Here is a 17,839-nt window from a genome sequence, read left to right on the forward strand (position 1 = left end):
CCTGAACGTCTGACGTCGTTCTTCGAGGCTCGTGAATAACGCCAGAGACCGGCCTCAAAATTTGCAAAACTGGCGTGTAGTTTGACCTCTGACCTCGGTCATTTCACATACAGATACGCAGTCAAATTTCATTGCGGATTCGAGAGCAGTGACTATTTGGGCATCTAATGTCACTGCGCGTATCCAAATGATATCAGTGTATCCAATGGAATCACTGGATCATAGCGGCAGCGATCTGTCTTTATCCTTGCGGATAAAGACAGGGACCAGTCTAGTGGATTGGGTCACTTGGGGGTGACCCGAGGTGCATGCCGTTACCACGAGATAGCGAGTGTCATCATCATCATCATTCGGCATAGACTTGCGTCCGTGGCCGCCTCGTCCTCAGGTTGTAATGGTGGCGCACTCCTGGAGTTGCCGCCATCACCTGGTGTCTTTCAATCGCTTCTCGTCTCAGTTCTTTGACGCTTCTTCCACTCCACTTTGTGACGTTGTCTATCCAGCGCAGCTTAGGGCGGCCTCTGCCTCGAATTGTGCCTGTAGGCAGACCATCTATAGCTGCGCCGGGTAGGCCTCCCTGTCTCATCACATGAGCGCACCATTTCGCCTTCCGCTCTAAGACCTCATCACTCGTGAGACACCACCGTCCACCAATCAGTTCAGCCAGCCTTTCATTTGTGATGAAGTCTGACCACTTTATGCCCAGCAGGGTTCGCCAAATCATTCTGCCAAAAGCATCGAAGCGCTTTAGGTCAGCTGCTTTGAAGGTGAGTGTGGTGGAGTTATACAGCACTTTGGCAATAACCAAAGACTGTACTAGCTGTAACTTTGTGTCAAGGGAAACACGCGAAGATGCCAAGTATTTGCACTTCCGAAGTACTGCCTTTCCGATCCCTTTTCTTATCCGGACTTCTTCGCTGTCATTGAGATTGTGAGTTATTGTTGTGCCAAGATAGCTATCACGTGGTATAATGGCTCCACGAAAGGTGATTGTCGAATCTGTTAAAACCTTCTGGATGACGAGGTACTCTGTCTTACCCGGATGTTGTATTACAAGGCCATACTCCTCTGAGATATCTCCAAGAATGGCAAGCATGTCCTCAGCATGCTTTCTGGAGAGAGCCATCAGGACCAGATCGTCAGCATATCTCAGCTCTTTGATGTTGAGACCACTCACATCGGGGGCTCTCATCAAGCATTCTGTGTAGAGGCTGAAAAGTGTTGGAGAGAGTGGGCAGCCTTGTCTCACACCAGCTGGGGTGTCAAAAACCTGTGTGAGTTGGCCCTTCCATCGGAGTTGACCATTTGCATTCAGGTACATGTCTTCAATGAGTCTCAGTACATCACCCTCAACACCGAGTTCGCTAAGTTTTGCAAACATGAGCTCGTGGTTAACTGAGTCAAAGGCTTTTTTGTAATCCACAAAGACCAGATGGAGTGGAGTTTTGGCAGTGTAGTAGGCTTCCGATACTGATTTGAGAAGATATGCGGCATCTGTTGTACCCTTTCCTTCACTGAAACCGCACTGTGTTTCGTTGACTTGAAACTGTGCGATTTTCTTGAGTCTTGCCTGGATGAGGTTGAGTACAATTTTACTCGCATGACTGATGAGTGCCAATGTTCTATAATTGCTGCAATTCTGTCTATCTTTCTTCTTGTGTAGAGCTATGTATATTGAATTTGTCATGGTCGTGGGCGAGTGTGATCGTTCGATTAGCTCTTGTCAGGGGCTCACCCGAGTGAGCACCGCGGGGTTGACCCCGGGAAGCTTATCGAACGCACCCATAGGAAAAGGAATTCTCTGCGAGCAGGATAGTTAAACGTTTTAGAATGTGCACACACAAGTCGTACGATTAAATTATCTGATTTTTGTTTACAACTTGTAACATTTAATGCATTAATTCAGCTCCATTGATGTTCCTAAAAGTTTTAAGAATATATATGGTCACACTAATTTGTCAATTCTGTTTTTATTCAAACTAGAAGTTTAGCACTCATCTATGAATGAGTGAACTGGACACTATTGGTTTTTACTCAAAATAATTGTTAGAATAAAAACTTACTTGGTAATGAGCAATAGAGAGCTTTTGATGATATAAAACATTGTGAGAAACGGCTACCTCTGAAGTAACGTAGTTTTTGAAAAGGAAGAAATCTTTTTCAACGAATTTGATTTCGAGACCTCAGAATTAGATTTTGAGGTCCCGAAAGCACACAACCTCTTGCGACAAGGGTGTTTTTTCTTTCATTATTATCTCGCAATTTCGTCTCCCCAATTGAGATCAAAATTCCACAGGTTTGTTATTGGTGTCCAGTGTCTTAAATCAAGACCACATCTTTAAAACTACTGTACGTTCGATATCTGGAATATGTTTGCATTTGGTGTCACTGCTGCTAGGCTCAGGGTTGCCCTAAGGCCAATTTCGTAGAGCTGCTTAAGCACAAAATTTGCTTAAGCACGAAAATAGCTCGCTTATTTTCACATGTTACTGGCAAAAATTTCATGCCGTATACATTGCTTGTGACTGGTATTTAGCTGTTGTTTACTTGGCTTAGCAATTGAGTGGAGTCTTGGCTGGTAATCTGATTTTACTAAGCAAGGATTTTTTTGCTTACGCGAAATTTTGTGCTTAAGCAGCTCTATGAAATTGGGCCCTGTTTCCTTTGGTGTCATCAGGTAGAAACTCTGTCTCTCTAGAGACACAAACGAGAAAAGAAGCACAGAGATGTATAATTAAAGTGCAAGACTGGTACAAAGATGTGCAATTTTTGCCAAAATATGGAACAACATTCAACGGCCACGCATCTCTCCCTCTTAAAGGCAGTGGACACTATTGGTAATTATACTCAAAATAAATATTAGCATAAAACCTTACTTGGTAGCGAGTAATGGGGAGAGGTTGGTAGTATAAAACATTGTGCTCCCTCTGAAGTAACGTAGTTTTCGAGAAAGAAGTAATTTTCCACGAATTTGATTTTCGAGACCTCAGAATTAGATTTTGAGGTCCCGAAATCAAGCATCTGAAATCACACAACTTCGTGTGACAAGGATACACCAACTGTGAAGACTTGTCTTTGACACTTACCAATAGTGTCCGGTGTCTTTAAACTTCTGTATGTTCCTCATCTGGAATATGTTTGTACTTGGTGTCACTGCTGCTAGGCTCAGGTTTGCACGATTCCTTTGGTGTCATCAGGTAGAAACTCTGTCCCTCTAGAGAAACAAACGAGACCAAAAGCACAGAGATGTATAATTATTGGTGCGAAATTGTTAAAAAAAAAACATGAGTAGTTTAATTTTTTAAATAATACTTCCCCTTTAAATCTAAATTGACTTTTAAACAAAGAAGACACTAAAAGTTCCAACATTGTAACGTAGGGGTTGATCACTCTTAAATTTTGGTACTTGGGAAATGCCAGGCACCCTCTGAAAACTTGGTCCAATTTGTATCCACGTATGCCTTTCTACATGGACGTGCAGAGATTTTTCTTTGTGATATGTATAGCGTGATTCACATTCATAAGAAGTTTTTATCAGAAAACAAAAGATAAGGGGTGGATTAAAAAACAAAAATTAAGAATAGTCTTTTCTCGAGTTAGGACGATCGTCCTAACTTGGGACTAACTTTAAAGACACTGGACACTATTGGTTATTGTCAGGGACCAGTACACTTGGTGTATTTCAACATGCATAAATTCACAATTCTGTGAAAATATTTGAGCTCAATCGGTCGTCGAAGTTGCGAGATAATAGTGAAAGAAAAATACCCTTGTCACACGAGGTTGTTTGCTTTCAGGTGCTTGATTTCGAGACCTCAAATTCTAAATCTGAGGACTCGAAATCAAATTCGTGGAAAATTACTACTCTCTCGAAAACTTCAGATGGAGCCAATTCTCACAATTTTTTATACATCAACCTCTCACCATTACTCGTTACCATGAGTAAGGTTTTATGCTAATAATTATTTTGAGTAATTACCAATGGTGTCCACTGCTGCCTTTAAGCGTTTAATATCTCCTACTAGGTCTTTTAGTTGGGATTAGTCCTTACTCATTTTGTTCCATGGTTAAATAGACCCCTGATGTCATTAATATTTTATTTTAAAGGTTTGAGATTTCTTTAAAAAAATCTTGTTTCAACAACATTGGTCATTTGGCCCTATGCAAGCTGTGTTACATAGATTCAAACAAAAATTGCCGTGTTTTTGATATTTCATCCAACTCACTTCCAAATATTTCTCCTTCTTCAATCGTTTCTGGTAAAGGTTGGTTCAGCGTCTCGGGTAAAAGTAGAGTGAGTGCGCCCGCTACGACAGCACTGGTACCGAAGATGACCAACGGAAGTGGTTCCCAGAACTTGCCGAGTAAGAGGATGACCGGGGCCAGGGTACCACTGATCCTAGCTGACATGGATGATAAACCAACACCGATGGTTCTGTGTATAAAGCATAAGAAATAACCTTAACACTGAACAGACAGGTACATTTTACAACGCTTGGTGGCAGCAGACATATTGGGCCGGGTAGCATTTTATTCTGTAGTATAGAGCTGCCATCCTTAAAAAACTGTTCTGATTTTTGTTTAATGAGATCAATTTAGAAATAAAAGTCCACATAGAAAAGCGTTACGACAGTGGCAATTTTGATGTACATAAAAACAAATTGCGGTCGGGTAGTCAACAACCATACAATGACTGTTATTAATCTTGCAGTTTTTTTTATGCCAGCACACGCTAAATTGAGCAAAACCGACGCAATAAATTGGAGCTACTGTACACTCTGACACTATCCCTATTCTCACTTGGTGTATCCAAGAAAATACCATTGGTGCACAAATTTGTGGACTTTCAGATGCCTAATAAATAAAGTATTTTAATGTTTTGCGTAAGAAATCAAATCAAAAGCTACCTTTACTTCAGAGGGAGCCGTTTGTCACATGTTATATACTCTCAACTCTCCCTTACTCCTTACAAAATGAGTTTTTATGCTCACAATTTTGTTTTTGTAGTATCAAGCGCCTATAAGGTTACCTTATGGGTGTTGGGTACAATTCAACAGACAGTGTGTAAATCGCGTTGAAAGAACCTGCTATGCCAAACTTTCCAATCATCGCCACTACAGCCCGTCCAATACCAGGAGCTACACAGTGGAAAACAGAACAAAAAGCAACAATAGTATTCAGCTGGGGGAAGTTGACGTGAAAAAATTCCCTTAACTCCTTGGCACTTTATTACACAGCTCTGGGAAGGGCAGAGTGAACCCCCGTGTTAAAACTATAATGGTTAAGTGTTTTATTTAAGGACACATGTGTCATGATCGGGACTCGAACCCACTCTCTGCTCTGATCAGATACAACAGAGCTTGAGTTCTGTGCTTTGCCACGACAATTCCACTTTCACCTTTCTGCTACGAACACCGTTACAAATTTTTAAATTATTACAAAGCCCGACTTGATTCAAGTCTAACCTTACGTCAGGCATTGCCTGTGAAAAAGTTCTGCTTCTTTCACCATGCATATAACAGAGTTCCAGACTACTTACAGATACACGACGTAATGAGACACGCCAATCCAGCAATACCCAAGTAGCAACAGACTGATATACGACGACCGAATCTCTGCATGAAATACCAACTGGAAATGAAGGCTGGGAAATCAACAGCTCCAGATACGAAAGCAGCAATGTATGGATCGATCCCAAGACTTGAAGTACTAAGAGAAAGTCCGTAGTACACAAACCCGGATACAAACCTGCCGGGAACGAGGTGGATTAATATCAGGGGACGTGTCATAAGCCGTGTCCGAATCGATGGCCACAGCTACAGCTACGGCTACGTCGACTATACGGCTTGATGCTAAAATGTTGCGATGTACGTCCTCTAAACTGTGCAAGTTTTGAGTAACCAAACGTGTTATAAGCAACGACGTGGGACCAAAGTGGTTCCCCATAACAAACTGTTTTAATAATAATAATAATAATAATAATAATAATAATAATAATAATAATAAGACTTGTAATGCGCACATATCCACCCTGCTGGGTGTTCAAGGCGCAGATACGTTTTAATACGCGCGAGACTTCGACGGTTGACGCAGGATGACGCAGAAATCTACCTGTAGCCGTCACTTGGACACTTTGGGACGCTGGGTGGCAGCAGACTTATCAGAACTACGTAAAACAATGTAATTTTACTTGGTTAGTCTGCTGCCACCTAGCGTTCCATAGTCTCATATTCGAACACGACCTCGAAACAAATCCTTTACGTGCACTACTACATTGTGCATCAAGACCTACGGCACAATGTCCCATCCGACAGCTAGGACAATAGCTATGATAATGGTAAGTATCCTGTTACGGTCAGGAACACAAGTGCCACGACTGGGACTTTAACCCACACTCTGCTGATTAGAAACACCAGTAATCGACCTCCGTGCTCTTAACCGCTCGACTCGGTTCGATTACCCCTATTTTTGGCATTAACATAATGTTGATACACTAATCTGTATTAATCTAAATCTGGGACCAATCTGGTAAAAACAGGATTACCAACCAAATTGCCACGTGATTTTCAGGATAAGCAATCAACAGCTGAATACAAGTATCAAGCAATATGCAACAAACGGAAATTTGGTTGGTAACCCTGTTTTTATCATGGAGTACATTTCATGCTAAGCAAATTTTTGTGCTTACAGTTAATAACACGCCAAACCTCTAACCGAATGCACACTTACGCACCAATTGTACAATAGATTAATTGTCTTCTTCCTCATATTTGGTGTTCGGAACAGATCGATGTGGGTCGGCTGTCGACTCGTGGAACTTTCAGTGGTTTTCTGTGAAGAGGGATAATACAATAATTATGTGAAGAGATGTTATAATTATGCAGTATATAGTTTAAATTACCAGCCAAAATTACATAACGTTTACATTGTTGCAACTGGTGGCCCACTCATTTTGTGCTTAGCAAAAAAATTTTGCTAAGCAGTAATTTCTGCCACAAGCTTTATGAAATTGAGCCGATTTCACAACTCTCTCAAGACACAGCTCTTAAAAAAACTAGTTAGGCTACAGGTAGATTAAACTCTGTAATAAATGGGAGACTTTCGGGACGCTTGGTGGCAGCAGACTTACCAGGTTAAATCCATTGTTATCGGTAATGTGCGCACGCTCAGACCTACGTTAACAATGGAAATTTACCTGGTAAGTCTGCTGCCACCTAGCGTTTCAAAGTCTCCCATTGGGCTCTATACCTCCTTTTCATCATGGTCCTCCGGATCGTCAAATAAGTTTTCTGGGACTTGAGTCCCGTTGACCTCAGCAATTGTATCGATGACCTTCTTTGCTTCCTTGTACCTTTTCTTCGAGATGAGCCATCGCGGAGACTCTGGAAGAAATCTTTGAAAAGGGATAGCGTTGTTAAAGACCCCGGACACTATTGGTGATTGTCAAAGACCAGTCTTTCCACTTGGTGTATCTCAACATGCGCATAAAATAACAAAGCTGTGAAAATTTGAGCTCAATTGGTCGTCGAAGTTGCGAGATAATAATGAAAGGAACAAATAACTTGTCAGACGAAGTTGTGTGCTTTCAGATGCTTCATTTCTAGACCTCAAAATCTAAATCTGAGGTCTCGAAATCAAATTCGCGGAAAATTACTTCTTTCTCGAAAACTACGTCACTTCATCAGAGGGAGCCGTTACTCACAACGTTTTATACTATCAACCTCTCACCATTACTCGTTACCAAGTAAGGTTTTATGTTAATAATTATTTTGAGAAATATTGTCCACTGCCTTTAAAAGAGTTCGTATTGCTGCTGCTGTTGTTTCTGCTGATGTTGTTGCTGCTGCAGAAACAACAGTCACATTGTACATGAAGCACTTGCTTTCCAGCAAGCGCGGTCTTTACAGTTTTTGTTTTAGTTCAAGGTATTTTGTCCATGTGTTTTGTGTTTCACAACGGAATGGAAAACACGAGGTTTACATTCTCTTATTTAAATAAATCTTATTTAAATCAAACGAGAATGTCATTCTATAATACATATTTTGAAAAAAAATAAACATGTTTGAAAAACATTGATACTTACATGAAATATAAGAGGAATATCGAAATTGGTAGAGATAGTGCTAGCTGAAGATGACGCCACTCACGAAGAAGATACGCAAACAGAGACAAGAGTACGTATCCCAGTGCAAAACACACTGATAACATGGTACCCACCTGCACCCGGTAATCAGGACCAACAATCTCAGACACTGTGCATTCAAACAAAACAAACTTGATATGATCATGAAGATGGAAAATTGCAACGGGAATGAAGAATAACATCATTTTGGTGTTACCATGTAAACGCCGATGTGTGTTGCACTGTATATTCCGTATCGTCCGGCAGGGCTCTCTGAAAACGATTACAGGGATATTACTCGGGTAAAGGTACGCGTTGCCTTTGATTGGGCCAGTTTTAGCTATAAAAAGGCACTAGTTATGAAATAAATTGAAATAAAAGAACAACATTTTCGACTTCACAAAATGGCGAAATGTGTTAGTTCACGAAGTACAAGGAAACCATGCCCACAATGTTTTAGCATATTTTAACGTGTAGAAAACATGAATCATTCTACTTTTTATACAATTATTTTCGTGCGTAATTATTTTTCTTCATATCAGAACGATTTATAGCCCAAATCGCCCAATATAATGCAAGTCAACGTAGCATGCTAAATACAGGCGATAACGAGAAGACATCAAAAATGGGCTCCGAACTTGTTTTGCTTTCTAGAGGTCAAATTGATAACTTTACCCCATGATCATCGTCCAACAATGATTATCTTCAAGCAAACTTGAAAGCTCGATTCGGATTGTACATTTCTATAGCAAAAAGAGTGCCTATCTTTCTTATCGCACTTAAGCTCACCCGTTCCAGACAGGCGCTCCATAGTCAGTCGCGCCGAACCAAATAGATAATGGATGCGTTCGTTTAGCTTCCCTGGGTCGACCCTGGTATGTGGCGTGGTTTTTTTCCAGGACAAACGTGTGCAGATAATAACCCACGTTCGTCCTGGAAAAAAAAAACCGCCACACACCGGGGTCGACCTAGGGGAGCTAAACGAACGCACCCAATAGGAACAATTTAAATGGAGGTCAATCAAAATAATTTTTAGTTTCAGACATCAGTTGACCTTTGGCTGGAGATAAGAACACAAACAAACGCGCCGCTGACCTCTAAAGTTGCAGTGTCAAAGCCGGTCAAAGAATTGTATTGTTGGAATGTGTGGAAGTGATGGTATTTGTGTTTCGCCCGTATAGTAAATATTGTATGGCACGGGCCTATATACATAAATGATTATCACTTGGTGGGGATTCGTGCCAAGTACCATGTTATACATAAAACACAATAATAATGTATTTGAGATGAAGTATTATTGTACATGTACATGTACATGTATATTAAAGGTAGTCACATAATCTCTTGCCCCATCTTTACATGTATTCATGGGTACAACTTTAGGCAGGTCACACTCTGCTTGCATAAAAAAAACCTCATACGATCCACGCGTTTGCCGCTAGTTGTACTCGACTCGTGGACGCCGCCATGACAGCTACCGGAGGGTAACGGATGACTCAATACGGCACTAAAAATGGACTACTTTCGCTTGCTGTGCGCAGGCATCGCATGACGTAATGCTACCGTATTTGGTCATTCGGAAAACTGAACACAGCGGAAAGTTGAAACCGCCACACCGGTGAGCCCCTGGAGTGACGTCAAAGCTATTCGAACGCACCGGGGGCAGACCGGGGTCGGCCCAGTGTAGCTAAACGAACGCACCCTATGATGCTGGAGGACATCGTCTAATTACCATACATTTTCATAAAATTTACATCATAAAGATCGACGTCTGAAACCAAGGCGTGCCAGATTCCGGTTTCTAGCGCGTCCAGTCGCTCTTAACTGCTTCAGAGTTCAAAAAATTTCATTTCAACATGTCAGGTCGAACTTTCATTTAATTCGCTAAACTTTGGTTCGATTAGCCTCTAAGGGGCCAGTCTGGAACAATGATTGGCCGGGAATATGCATGGCGTGTCATAGCTTATATTACCATGTGTATTGTACGGACACACTCCGATATAGGAGTGCGTTATTTTTGTGTGAGGTTCAAGAGCTTTAGTGTACTCATTTGCATTTAATTTTTAACAATGATATTATCGCCGTTATGGGTGGATATGAATACACGCTCTGATAAAAGTGACCAACTATTCAAAGTTTGGAATCGTTTTCTTCATGTTGGTGTGATAGCTAATTGTATAGACAATGGACCTTGTGGAGGCCTATAAACCAGTTTTAACAGCGTATACCGGTACTGTTACAGCTTGCATTTTTGTTTGTTTATTGGTGATGTTTGTTTTCTGTGTTTGTTTTGTCTCAGTTTACGTGGTTCGAAGGTTCATCCCGAAAAGTCTGACTTCCATCGACGTCATTAACCTTGCGATAATGTAATCATTAATGGGTCATGTTTTCATTGACATATTCAACTTCTCCTTGTAATGCTCTTGGCCCATCTTAAACGTTTTGTCTTTTTATAACTGATTTACTTTATAGTTAAATGCACCGGACACCTTAGTTTACTGTCAAAGACATACATTATTACTACATGTATCCAAACATAATGCTTTCAATAACAAATCTGTGAATATTTGAACTCATTTGGTCATCGAAGTTGCAAGAGAATAATGAAAGAAAAGGCACTTATGCTGCACAATGTGTGTGCTTTCAGATGTTTTCTGGTCTGAATGGAGTATTTGATTTATTATTTGCGCGAGAAATTACCCTTTTCTCAAAATCTACGTTACTTCATGCAGAGGGAGCCTATTTTATACTAGTAACAGTTCTATATTGCCATAAGCCTTACCAAGGCATATTTTAAGTAAATACCAATAGTGTTCAGTAACTGATTACCTAAAATGAACGCCATCAAATATATGCCGTAGTTTCCTGCTGCTACAAAGAACCTCATGGCAGCGAATGAAGCAAAGTTCGGCATGAAACTAACAGAAGTTGCTGAGACGAGTGACATTGTGACACAAACGAAGAACGTTGGTCGCCTACCGGCCCTGGAATTCAATTCAGAGAAACGCTCAAAGTGAAACTCACTCTCACGTGTGTAATATTTTCGTTTTTCATTTCCTTTAAAGGCACTGGACACCTTTGGTAATTGTATACAACAAAATAAAAACAAAATAAAAAATATTATTCTCACTTGGTGTATCCCAACATATGCATAAAATAACATTATCTGTGAAAACTTTGACCCAATTGGTCCTCGAAGTTGCAAGAGCATAATGAGAGACGAAAAACACCCGTTGCACGAAATGCGTGTGCTTTCCCCAGCCGTAACACTTGTGTCCTTAAGCAATACACTTAACCTTTGCTTCGTCCTTCGGATGGGACGTAAAGCCGTTGATCCCATGTGTTCTGTAACGATTGTAAAATAACCCAGTGCCGTTATCAAAAAGAGCAGGGGTTCGCCCCGGAGTTCCTGGCTGTGGCTGCTGTATGCGCCGTAGCACCTTGTAAATACTTATAAGGTGGTACATAATAGGGTCTCAAAATACATCACTGCAATAACCTATCTTTCTGAAAGATTGTATGTACTCGGCGCCTTGAGTACCTTGTTTGGTAGATACGTGCGCTATATAAGACTTCGATACTTTTATTATTGATATTATTATTTCAGATGCCTAAAGGCTTCAGGCTTGAAGTCTAATAATATTTTAGAAAGAAATTAATAACTCTTAAAAAACAAACAAAAACACGGTATACTGCAGAGTGTCAAGTGCCTTAAAGGGTATATGTACTTTTTCCTAACAAAAAAACACAATATCCACAGATTTACATTAAACTTACACAGTTTGAAGATTATGATAGTAGAAAGCTTCCCTTGAAATTTTACTTACTGAGGTGCTGTAGTTTTAGCATGTAAAAACGTATTAAACAGTTATGCTATGGATTTGGTATAATATCATAACTGGTTAAGGGGATTTTACATGCTAAAATAATTTTGGTCTCATGAGACCAAAATTATTTTGTGACTTGTTTTACTCATTTCTCAAAAACTACACAGCCTTAAGTAGGATTTGAAACTTTGCATGGTGGAAGTAAGATATAGAAAAGTTTGCGGTAACACCATGTAATAACAATCTCTCAATGAGTTGGGGTGGTTCTGAAAAGAACCGTTGGATTAACTCGACGTTTCGATCAGTATGCTCTGATCGTCTCCAGAAGACGATCAGAGCATACTGATCGAAACGTCGAGTTAATCCAACGGTTCTTTTCAGAACCACCCCAACTCATTTAGAGATTGTTATTACATGGTGTTACCGCAAACTTTTCTATACACAGCCTTAGTTAGTAATATTTGAAGGGAAGCTTTCCACTATCATTATCTTCAAACCCTGTAAGTTTAATGTAAATCTGTTGACATTTTGAAAAAGTACCCGAAACCTATAAACCAGAGAGGGTACAATTTGCAATACTATAGAGGACATTATCGCATCCAATAATCTTTTGAAATGACTCTATGGTACCAGGGCAAAAAGAGGACTACGAACCAATCAGCAACTGCTCCCCAGATGAGAGATCCGCTGAGGAAACCGGCAAAGAAGACGGACTGCGCGATACCGGACATGTCGGCCTTAGCACACACCAGATCAAACTGATAGATAGAATCAACAATTAAAATACTAATTAAATAATAAATTTAAATGTTGTATTCAAAGCACATTTCAAAGTAACGTCTTAAAGACACTAGACACTATTGGTTATTGTCAATGACTAGTCTTCTCACTTGGTGTATCTCAACATATAATGCATAAAATAACAAACCTGTGAAAATTTGAGCTCAATTGGTCGTCGAAGTTGCGAGATAATAGTGAAAGAAAACAACACCATTGTCACACGAAGTTGTGTGCTTTCAGATGCTTGATTTCGAGACCTCAAATTCTAGATCTGAGATCTCGAAATCATATTCAAGAAAAATCTCTTCTTTCTCGAAAACTACGTCACTTCAGAGGGAGCCGTTTCTCACAATGTTTTATACTATCAACCTCTCCCCATTACCCATTACCAAGTACTGTTTTATGCTAATAACTATTTTGAGTAATTACCAATAGTGTCCACTGCCTTCAATGCACTTTGCATTGGTGCCCTGGTCAAACCATCTATAATACTTCCTGTGGGAGTATACAACCATAAACTGCTATGACACTCCTGCCAATATCAACCTCAACCCTCGTAGGTACCGCTGGTTGAAGAGGGGCAATTAAAGTGAATCGTTTTTCAATGACCGGGATTCGAATCTACACTCCAATCATTTGACTTGTTTCGAATTAATTTCTACAATATTGTCTAGTGATCTTTGTTTACTTACGTCTTGTATGACAGTTGTTTTATACTGGGATCGATCGTACTCCCACCCTGCATCACACTCGATGGTTTCATTGGTCCAGCCATCATCCTGACCGTCCGTCAAATTGGAGACACCTTGCTCCGGACTACTCCGAGCATTGAGGTACCGCTCGCATTCGGAATACACCGTGTTCCCATCCTCGTCGACAGTGAACGGTAGGGTTAACTCCTTTTGCAACTCCAGACAATCCGACTCTAGAGAGCTACAGTTTAGAGATTGACTTTCAGGAACAGCACACCAATGGTCTGTCTTGGCCGCCAGAAACACCTGAGCTATGGCGTGCTCCGATAGGGGTATAGAACACAGATACAGCAGTACTCCAAGAACTTTCTGATACTTGCCAAAAACCCCGATCTCTACTAAAATATCATCAAACTTCATGGTTACAATTAATTAACTTTAATTAACCAAGGACTAAGATGAAATGTTTCGCATATACTCCACTGAAGGTTCCAGCTCTTGTCGTAGTAGTACATTGGACCATCATTAATAAGGAACAAAGGTTGCCTTTGGTTTGCTTAAAACACCCCAACAAACAAAACCAACAAACTGAAACAAATCAAAATCAGGTCATTGGTACCCGCCCACCTTGCACAGTGCAACAGAACGCTTCCCCAAATTAGGCCTTTGGGGTCTTTTCACCCTCTAGGCTTACAACTGTTTCGTCCACGTGTCCACTTTCCGACCAACCAGGGTGTGCATAATAATAAGATTTTTGTTAGAGTGCCATAAATCTATTTTTTTTTATTCTGAGGAACATATGTTTCTAATAGGCCTTTGCTAAGTTTTTGAATTATGAGACTGGTTTAAAAAAGGATGATGCAGCACAAAACATTTTCGTGAAGGCAACACTCATAACCAAAATATACCGTTGGTTTTTGGAAACGTTAGATACAATAAATACAATAAAATAAGCCTGTTAAAAAAAATAATTCATTTCAAATGGAAGTGGTCGCTTTTTTTGAGATATCACCAAAAATCCGGAGCGAATAATCTTCAGGCAGGAGGAATAATCACAATGGAAACTACGGAAACCTGAGAACCATCACCGCCTCTCAGATTCAAATTATGGGGCAAGAAAACCTGATATCTTACACATGTTTATTAATCTTTTTACGTAACCACACTACTTTATACTATCGGAAGCTGTTGTAGACTTCTAATCAAAAGTTTGTCTTGTCATTTATTTCAAGAGTGTTTACCAATAGGAGACTTTCCAACGCTAGGTGGCAGCAGACATACCGGGTAAATTTCCATTGTTTACGTAGTTCTGAACATGCGCATAATTCTGAGAACAATGGATTTACCCGGTAAGTCTGCTGCCCTCTATCGTCCCAGAAAGTCTCCCATTGTATTAGCATATATTTAGTATATATACCTTCTCTTTAATGGCACTTGGATATTTGAGAGCACAGGCACCGTGCGAAAAGAGCCTTGTGAAGATTACAAAACTTGGAAATTATGTTTACTCTCTGATCAAAATTAAGGCGAACAATAAGACAGTTCCTGACAATTCATTAAGGTATTATCACTTATTGACCTACACTTCAAAAGCAGTGCTTCGCTAGATTCGATTATTTATTTCTCATTAAAATAACATTTCAGACCGAAACAATTTAAAAATTGATGTTTTCTGCCATCATCATCATTAGACCGTGTAAGTTTAATGTACAAGTGCAATCTCCCTTGTTTATTTTCTTACCAATGCTGTAATGTTCCTTTAAGAGTTCCAACAAGAGTATTGTCTATTTTTAACCATCCCCTTGGTCTCCCTAACCATCTCCCATGGGTCGTCACTGTTGCGTGCGGCAACAAGTTTTGTTTGTCGCAGTTCTGAGTCGTCCCCCTAGTGCTCTAACGGCAGGTCAAGGCTGCGACCTAGTTTCCATGCGTCATAGTCCGTTAACACCTGTTGACGTTTCTCAATCTTGAACTTAGGACTGATCCCATGTGCTTCCTCGCTGAAATCATGTTTACAAAGTGATTATGTCAAAAGTATGCTACTGAACACAACAAAGAGTTGTAGATGTTATAAACACATCGGGACAATTGTAGTGAATGCAAGTGCGCCACCAATCTTACTTTTACCCATAGAGATAATTTTATATGCAAGAAGCATTACCAGTGCGCACTCTTGTTCTTATATATAACTCTATGCTTTTACCTGATAGGGGCCTACAACTTCCCTGTTTAGACTGGTCCCCTGTCTTTCTTATTAGAACCAGTGATTTCATTGGATGCAATGATTTGATTGGGTAAACGTGCAATGAGGTGAGCTTTCCGTATCGGTGCTTTGATTGGTCTGAGGTGATGTATGTGCAGCTGACAAACATTACCTCGGACCAATCAAAACACAGGTATGGAAAGCTTACCTTTGGTCGTCTGCATGTTGTGTGATGTGCACTGTGTGTACTGTACAGTGTACTTGCCCAGTGTATATGATTTGACGTGAAATTAAAGGGCCACACCGGCTCACCATTTTACGCAATTTAGGGGTGTAGAATCATAAATAATGTTTGTATAGATGGTTGCTGTAAACAAAAAATCATTAAAATGTCACGCAATTAGCGATTTTATTTTTTAAACCCCAAAGCGGTAAAAGGCCACGGTATACGTGTTTTCAGCCGTTGCAACTGTCAAATCTTCGTGACATTGTCGCACAATGTTGTAAGTAGACTGGTGCTTTGTTTATAGCAACGTTTTACTACGACGCAGCATAAGGATCCAGTCTATCCATGTATTATTACCTTAGCTAGAGACCACTCTCTGGCGTTTTTCACGAGCCTTGAAGTGTGACGTCATATGTCAGGCTTCTTCCTTCATGTTGCGTTTACTGTAAATGTTTTCGCGACATGTTACCGTTTTTTTTTCCTTCCATTTTTAGCTTTGAGCAAGAGAGGACTCTTAATGTTCTTCCCTGTGGGTATTTATCTATATAGACCTTTATCACGGTGTGGCCATCTTGATTTTACTCCAAAGACGTAATTTTCCACGAATTTGATTTCGAGACCTCAAGTTTAGAATTTGAGGTCTCGAAATCAAGTATCTGAAAGCACACAACTTCGTGTGACAATTTATTTCATTCATATCTCGCAACTTCGACAACCAATTGAGCTCAAATTTTCACAGGTTTGTTATTTTATGCATATGTTTAGATACACCAAGTGAGAAGACTGTCTTTGACAATTACCAATAGTGTCCACTGTCTTTAAAGGTTTTCGATGTTGAATATCACATGTAATACTCATTATAAACTCGTTATAATATTTTTTGGTTTTGGTCCCCTAACCTAAACCCATCTGTGTTAGTTTTTATGAACGAATATTTTTTATCTAGTTATAAAATTTTATTGTAATTCCAGTTTTCGAAAACATCTGCACTTTACACAATCTGCTGGTTGATAATACAACGCATACAACAACAAATACATAAAAATTAGTACCAGTGAACACTTATTAAGCCCTTAGACGTTTAACGACTTGATTAAAGGCTAAGTTTAAAGCACTGAGTTTGAAGGCTGTTGTGAGATCCTTTCATCCTTCATAACAAACCCGCTAAGGAAATCCGATAATTAGACGTGGCTCTGTGTGTTTTGAAATAACATATACAAAAAAAAAATCCAAAGTCATAATCATATGCTTTCAAATATCAATATATAAACCAAAAGGGAAACTCCCTTGTAGTTTAAACTTGGTATTTGAAAAAGGGGACATAGCCACTTGTAAGGGAATGTTAACCATATAATACGGACAGTATTGCATGGCGGACACAATTGCATCTGACACCGGCATCATAATCCAGATGACGTTGGTTCAAATACCACCAGTCTATAGTCAATTTGTCTTTGTTCAACCCAAAATCATTTAGATTGTTTGAATCGCAAACAAAGCATATACACTGGTGACACGTTGTAAGCTGCAGGTTTCGAAAACAACTCTACTAATCATAGTGTTCAACACAAATGGGACGCATCAGGATGTTTTTAATTAAAATGTTTTAAATAATTATTCTCGTGTCATTTTCCAGCCTTGACATGATCAATTGCGATGCCCTTGGACTGTGCCCCTGTTCGTGTAGCCTTGTGTCAATGCTTTCGTGGCTTTGACAGCTTCGTAGAGCCGAGATCCCAAGCGACTGGAAGAGGAGACCACTCGGTACGTGGTATCCACTTCCAGTCGCTTGGGGTAGCTGTTCTATAGCTGTTCAGGCTACTGGTCGTATGGTGTACCCAGAATGGGGCTGTTCAATGGTTCAATTGAGTTCCACTAAAAAATATTCTCACACAAAAAAAGGTCAATGGAACAACTGAGGCAACAAGTCACCACGATAATGCGTTCAAATGGCTCCTTCTTGATGCACACTCATTGTTATTCAGTTGG

General features: G+C 40.0%; 1 protein-coding gene across 1 annotated transcript; it reads right to left on the bottom strand.

Moving 5' to 3' along the window:
- Window positions 1-2,592: 2,592 nt before the first annotated feature.
- On the bottom strand, window positions 2,593-14,038 carry LOC117288366 (organic cation transporter protein-like). The gene is made up of 11 exons (XM_033769204.1): window positions 13,422-14,038; window positions 12,604-12,707; window positions 10,952-11,106; window positions 8,084-8,252; window positions 7,249-7,393; window positions 6,734-6,831; window positions 5,540-5,748; window positions 5,030-5,138; window positions 4,227-4,435; window positions 3,087-3,214; window positions 2,593-2,694 (listed from the first exon to the last, which is right to left on the bottom strand). The coding sequence occupies exons 1-10, from the start codon at window positions 13,839-13,841 to the stop codon at window positions 3,105-3,107; spliced, it is 1,728 nt and encodes a 575-aa protein (XP_033625095.1). The 5' UTR covers window positions 13,842-14,038; the 3' UTR covers window positions 2,593-2,694; window positions 3,087-3,104.
- Window positions 14,039-17,839: the final 3,801 nt, after the last annotated feature.

Source organism: Asterias rubens, chromosome 3, assembly GCF_902459465.1.
Source record: "Asterias rubens chromosome 3, eAstRub1.3, whole genome shotgun sequence".
NCBI lineage: Eukaryota > Metazoa > Echinodermata > Asteroidea > Forcipulatida > Asteriidae > Asterias > Asterias rubens.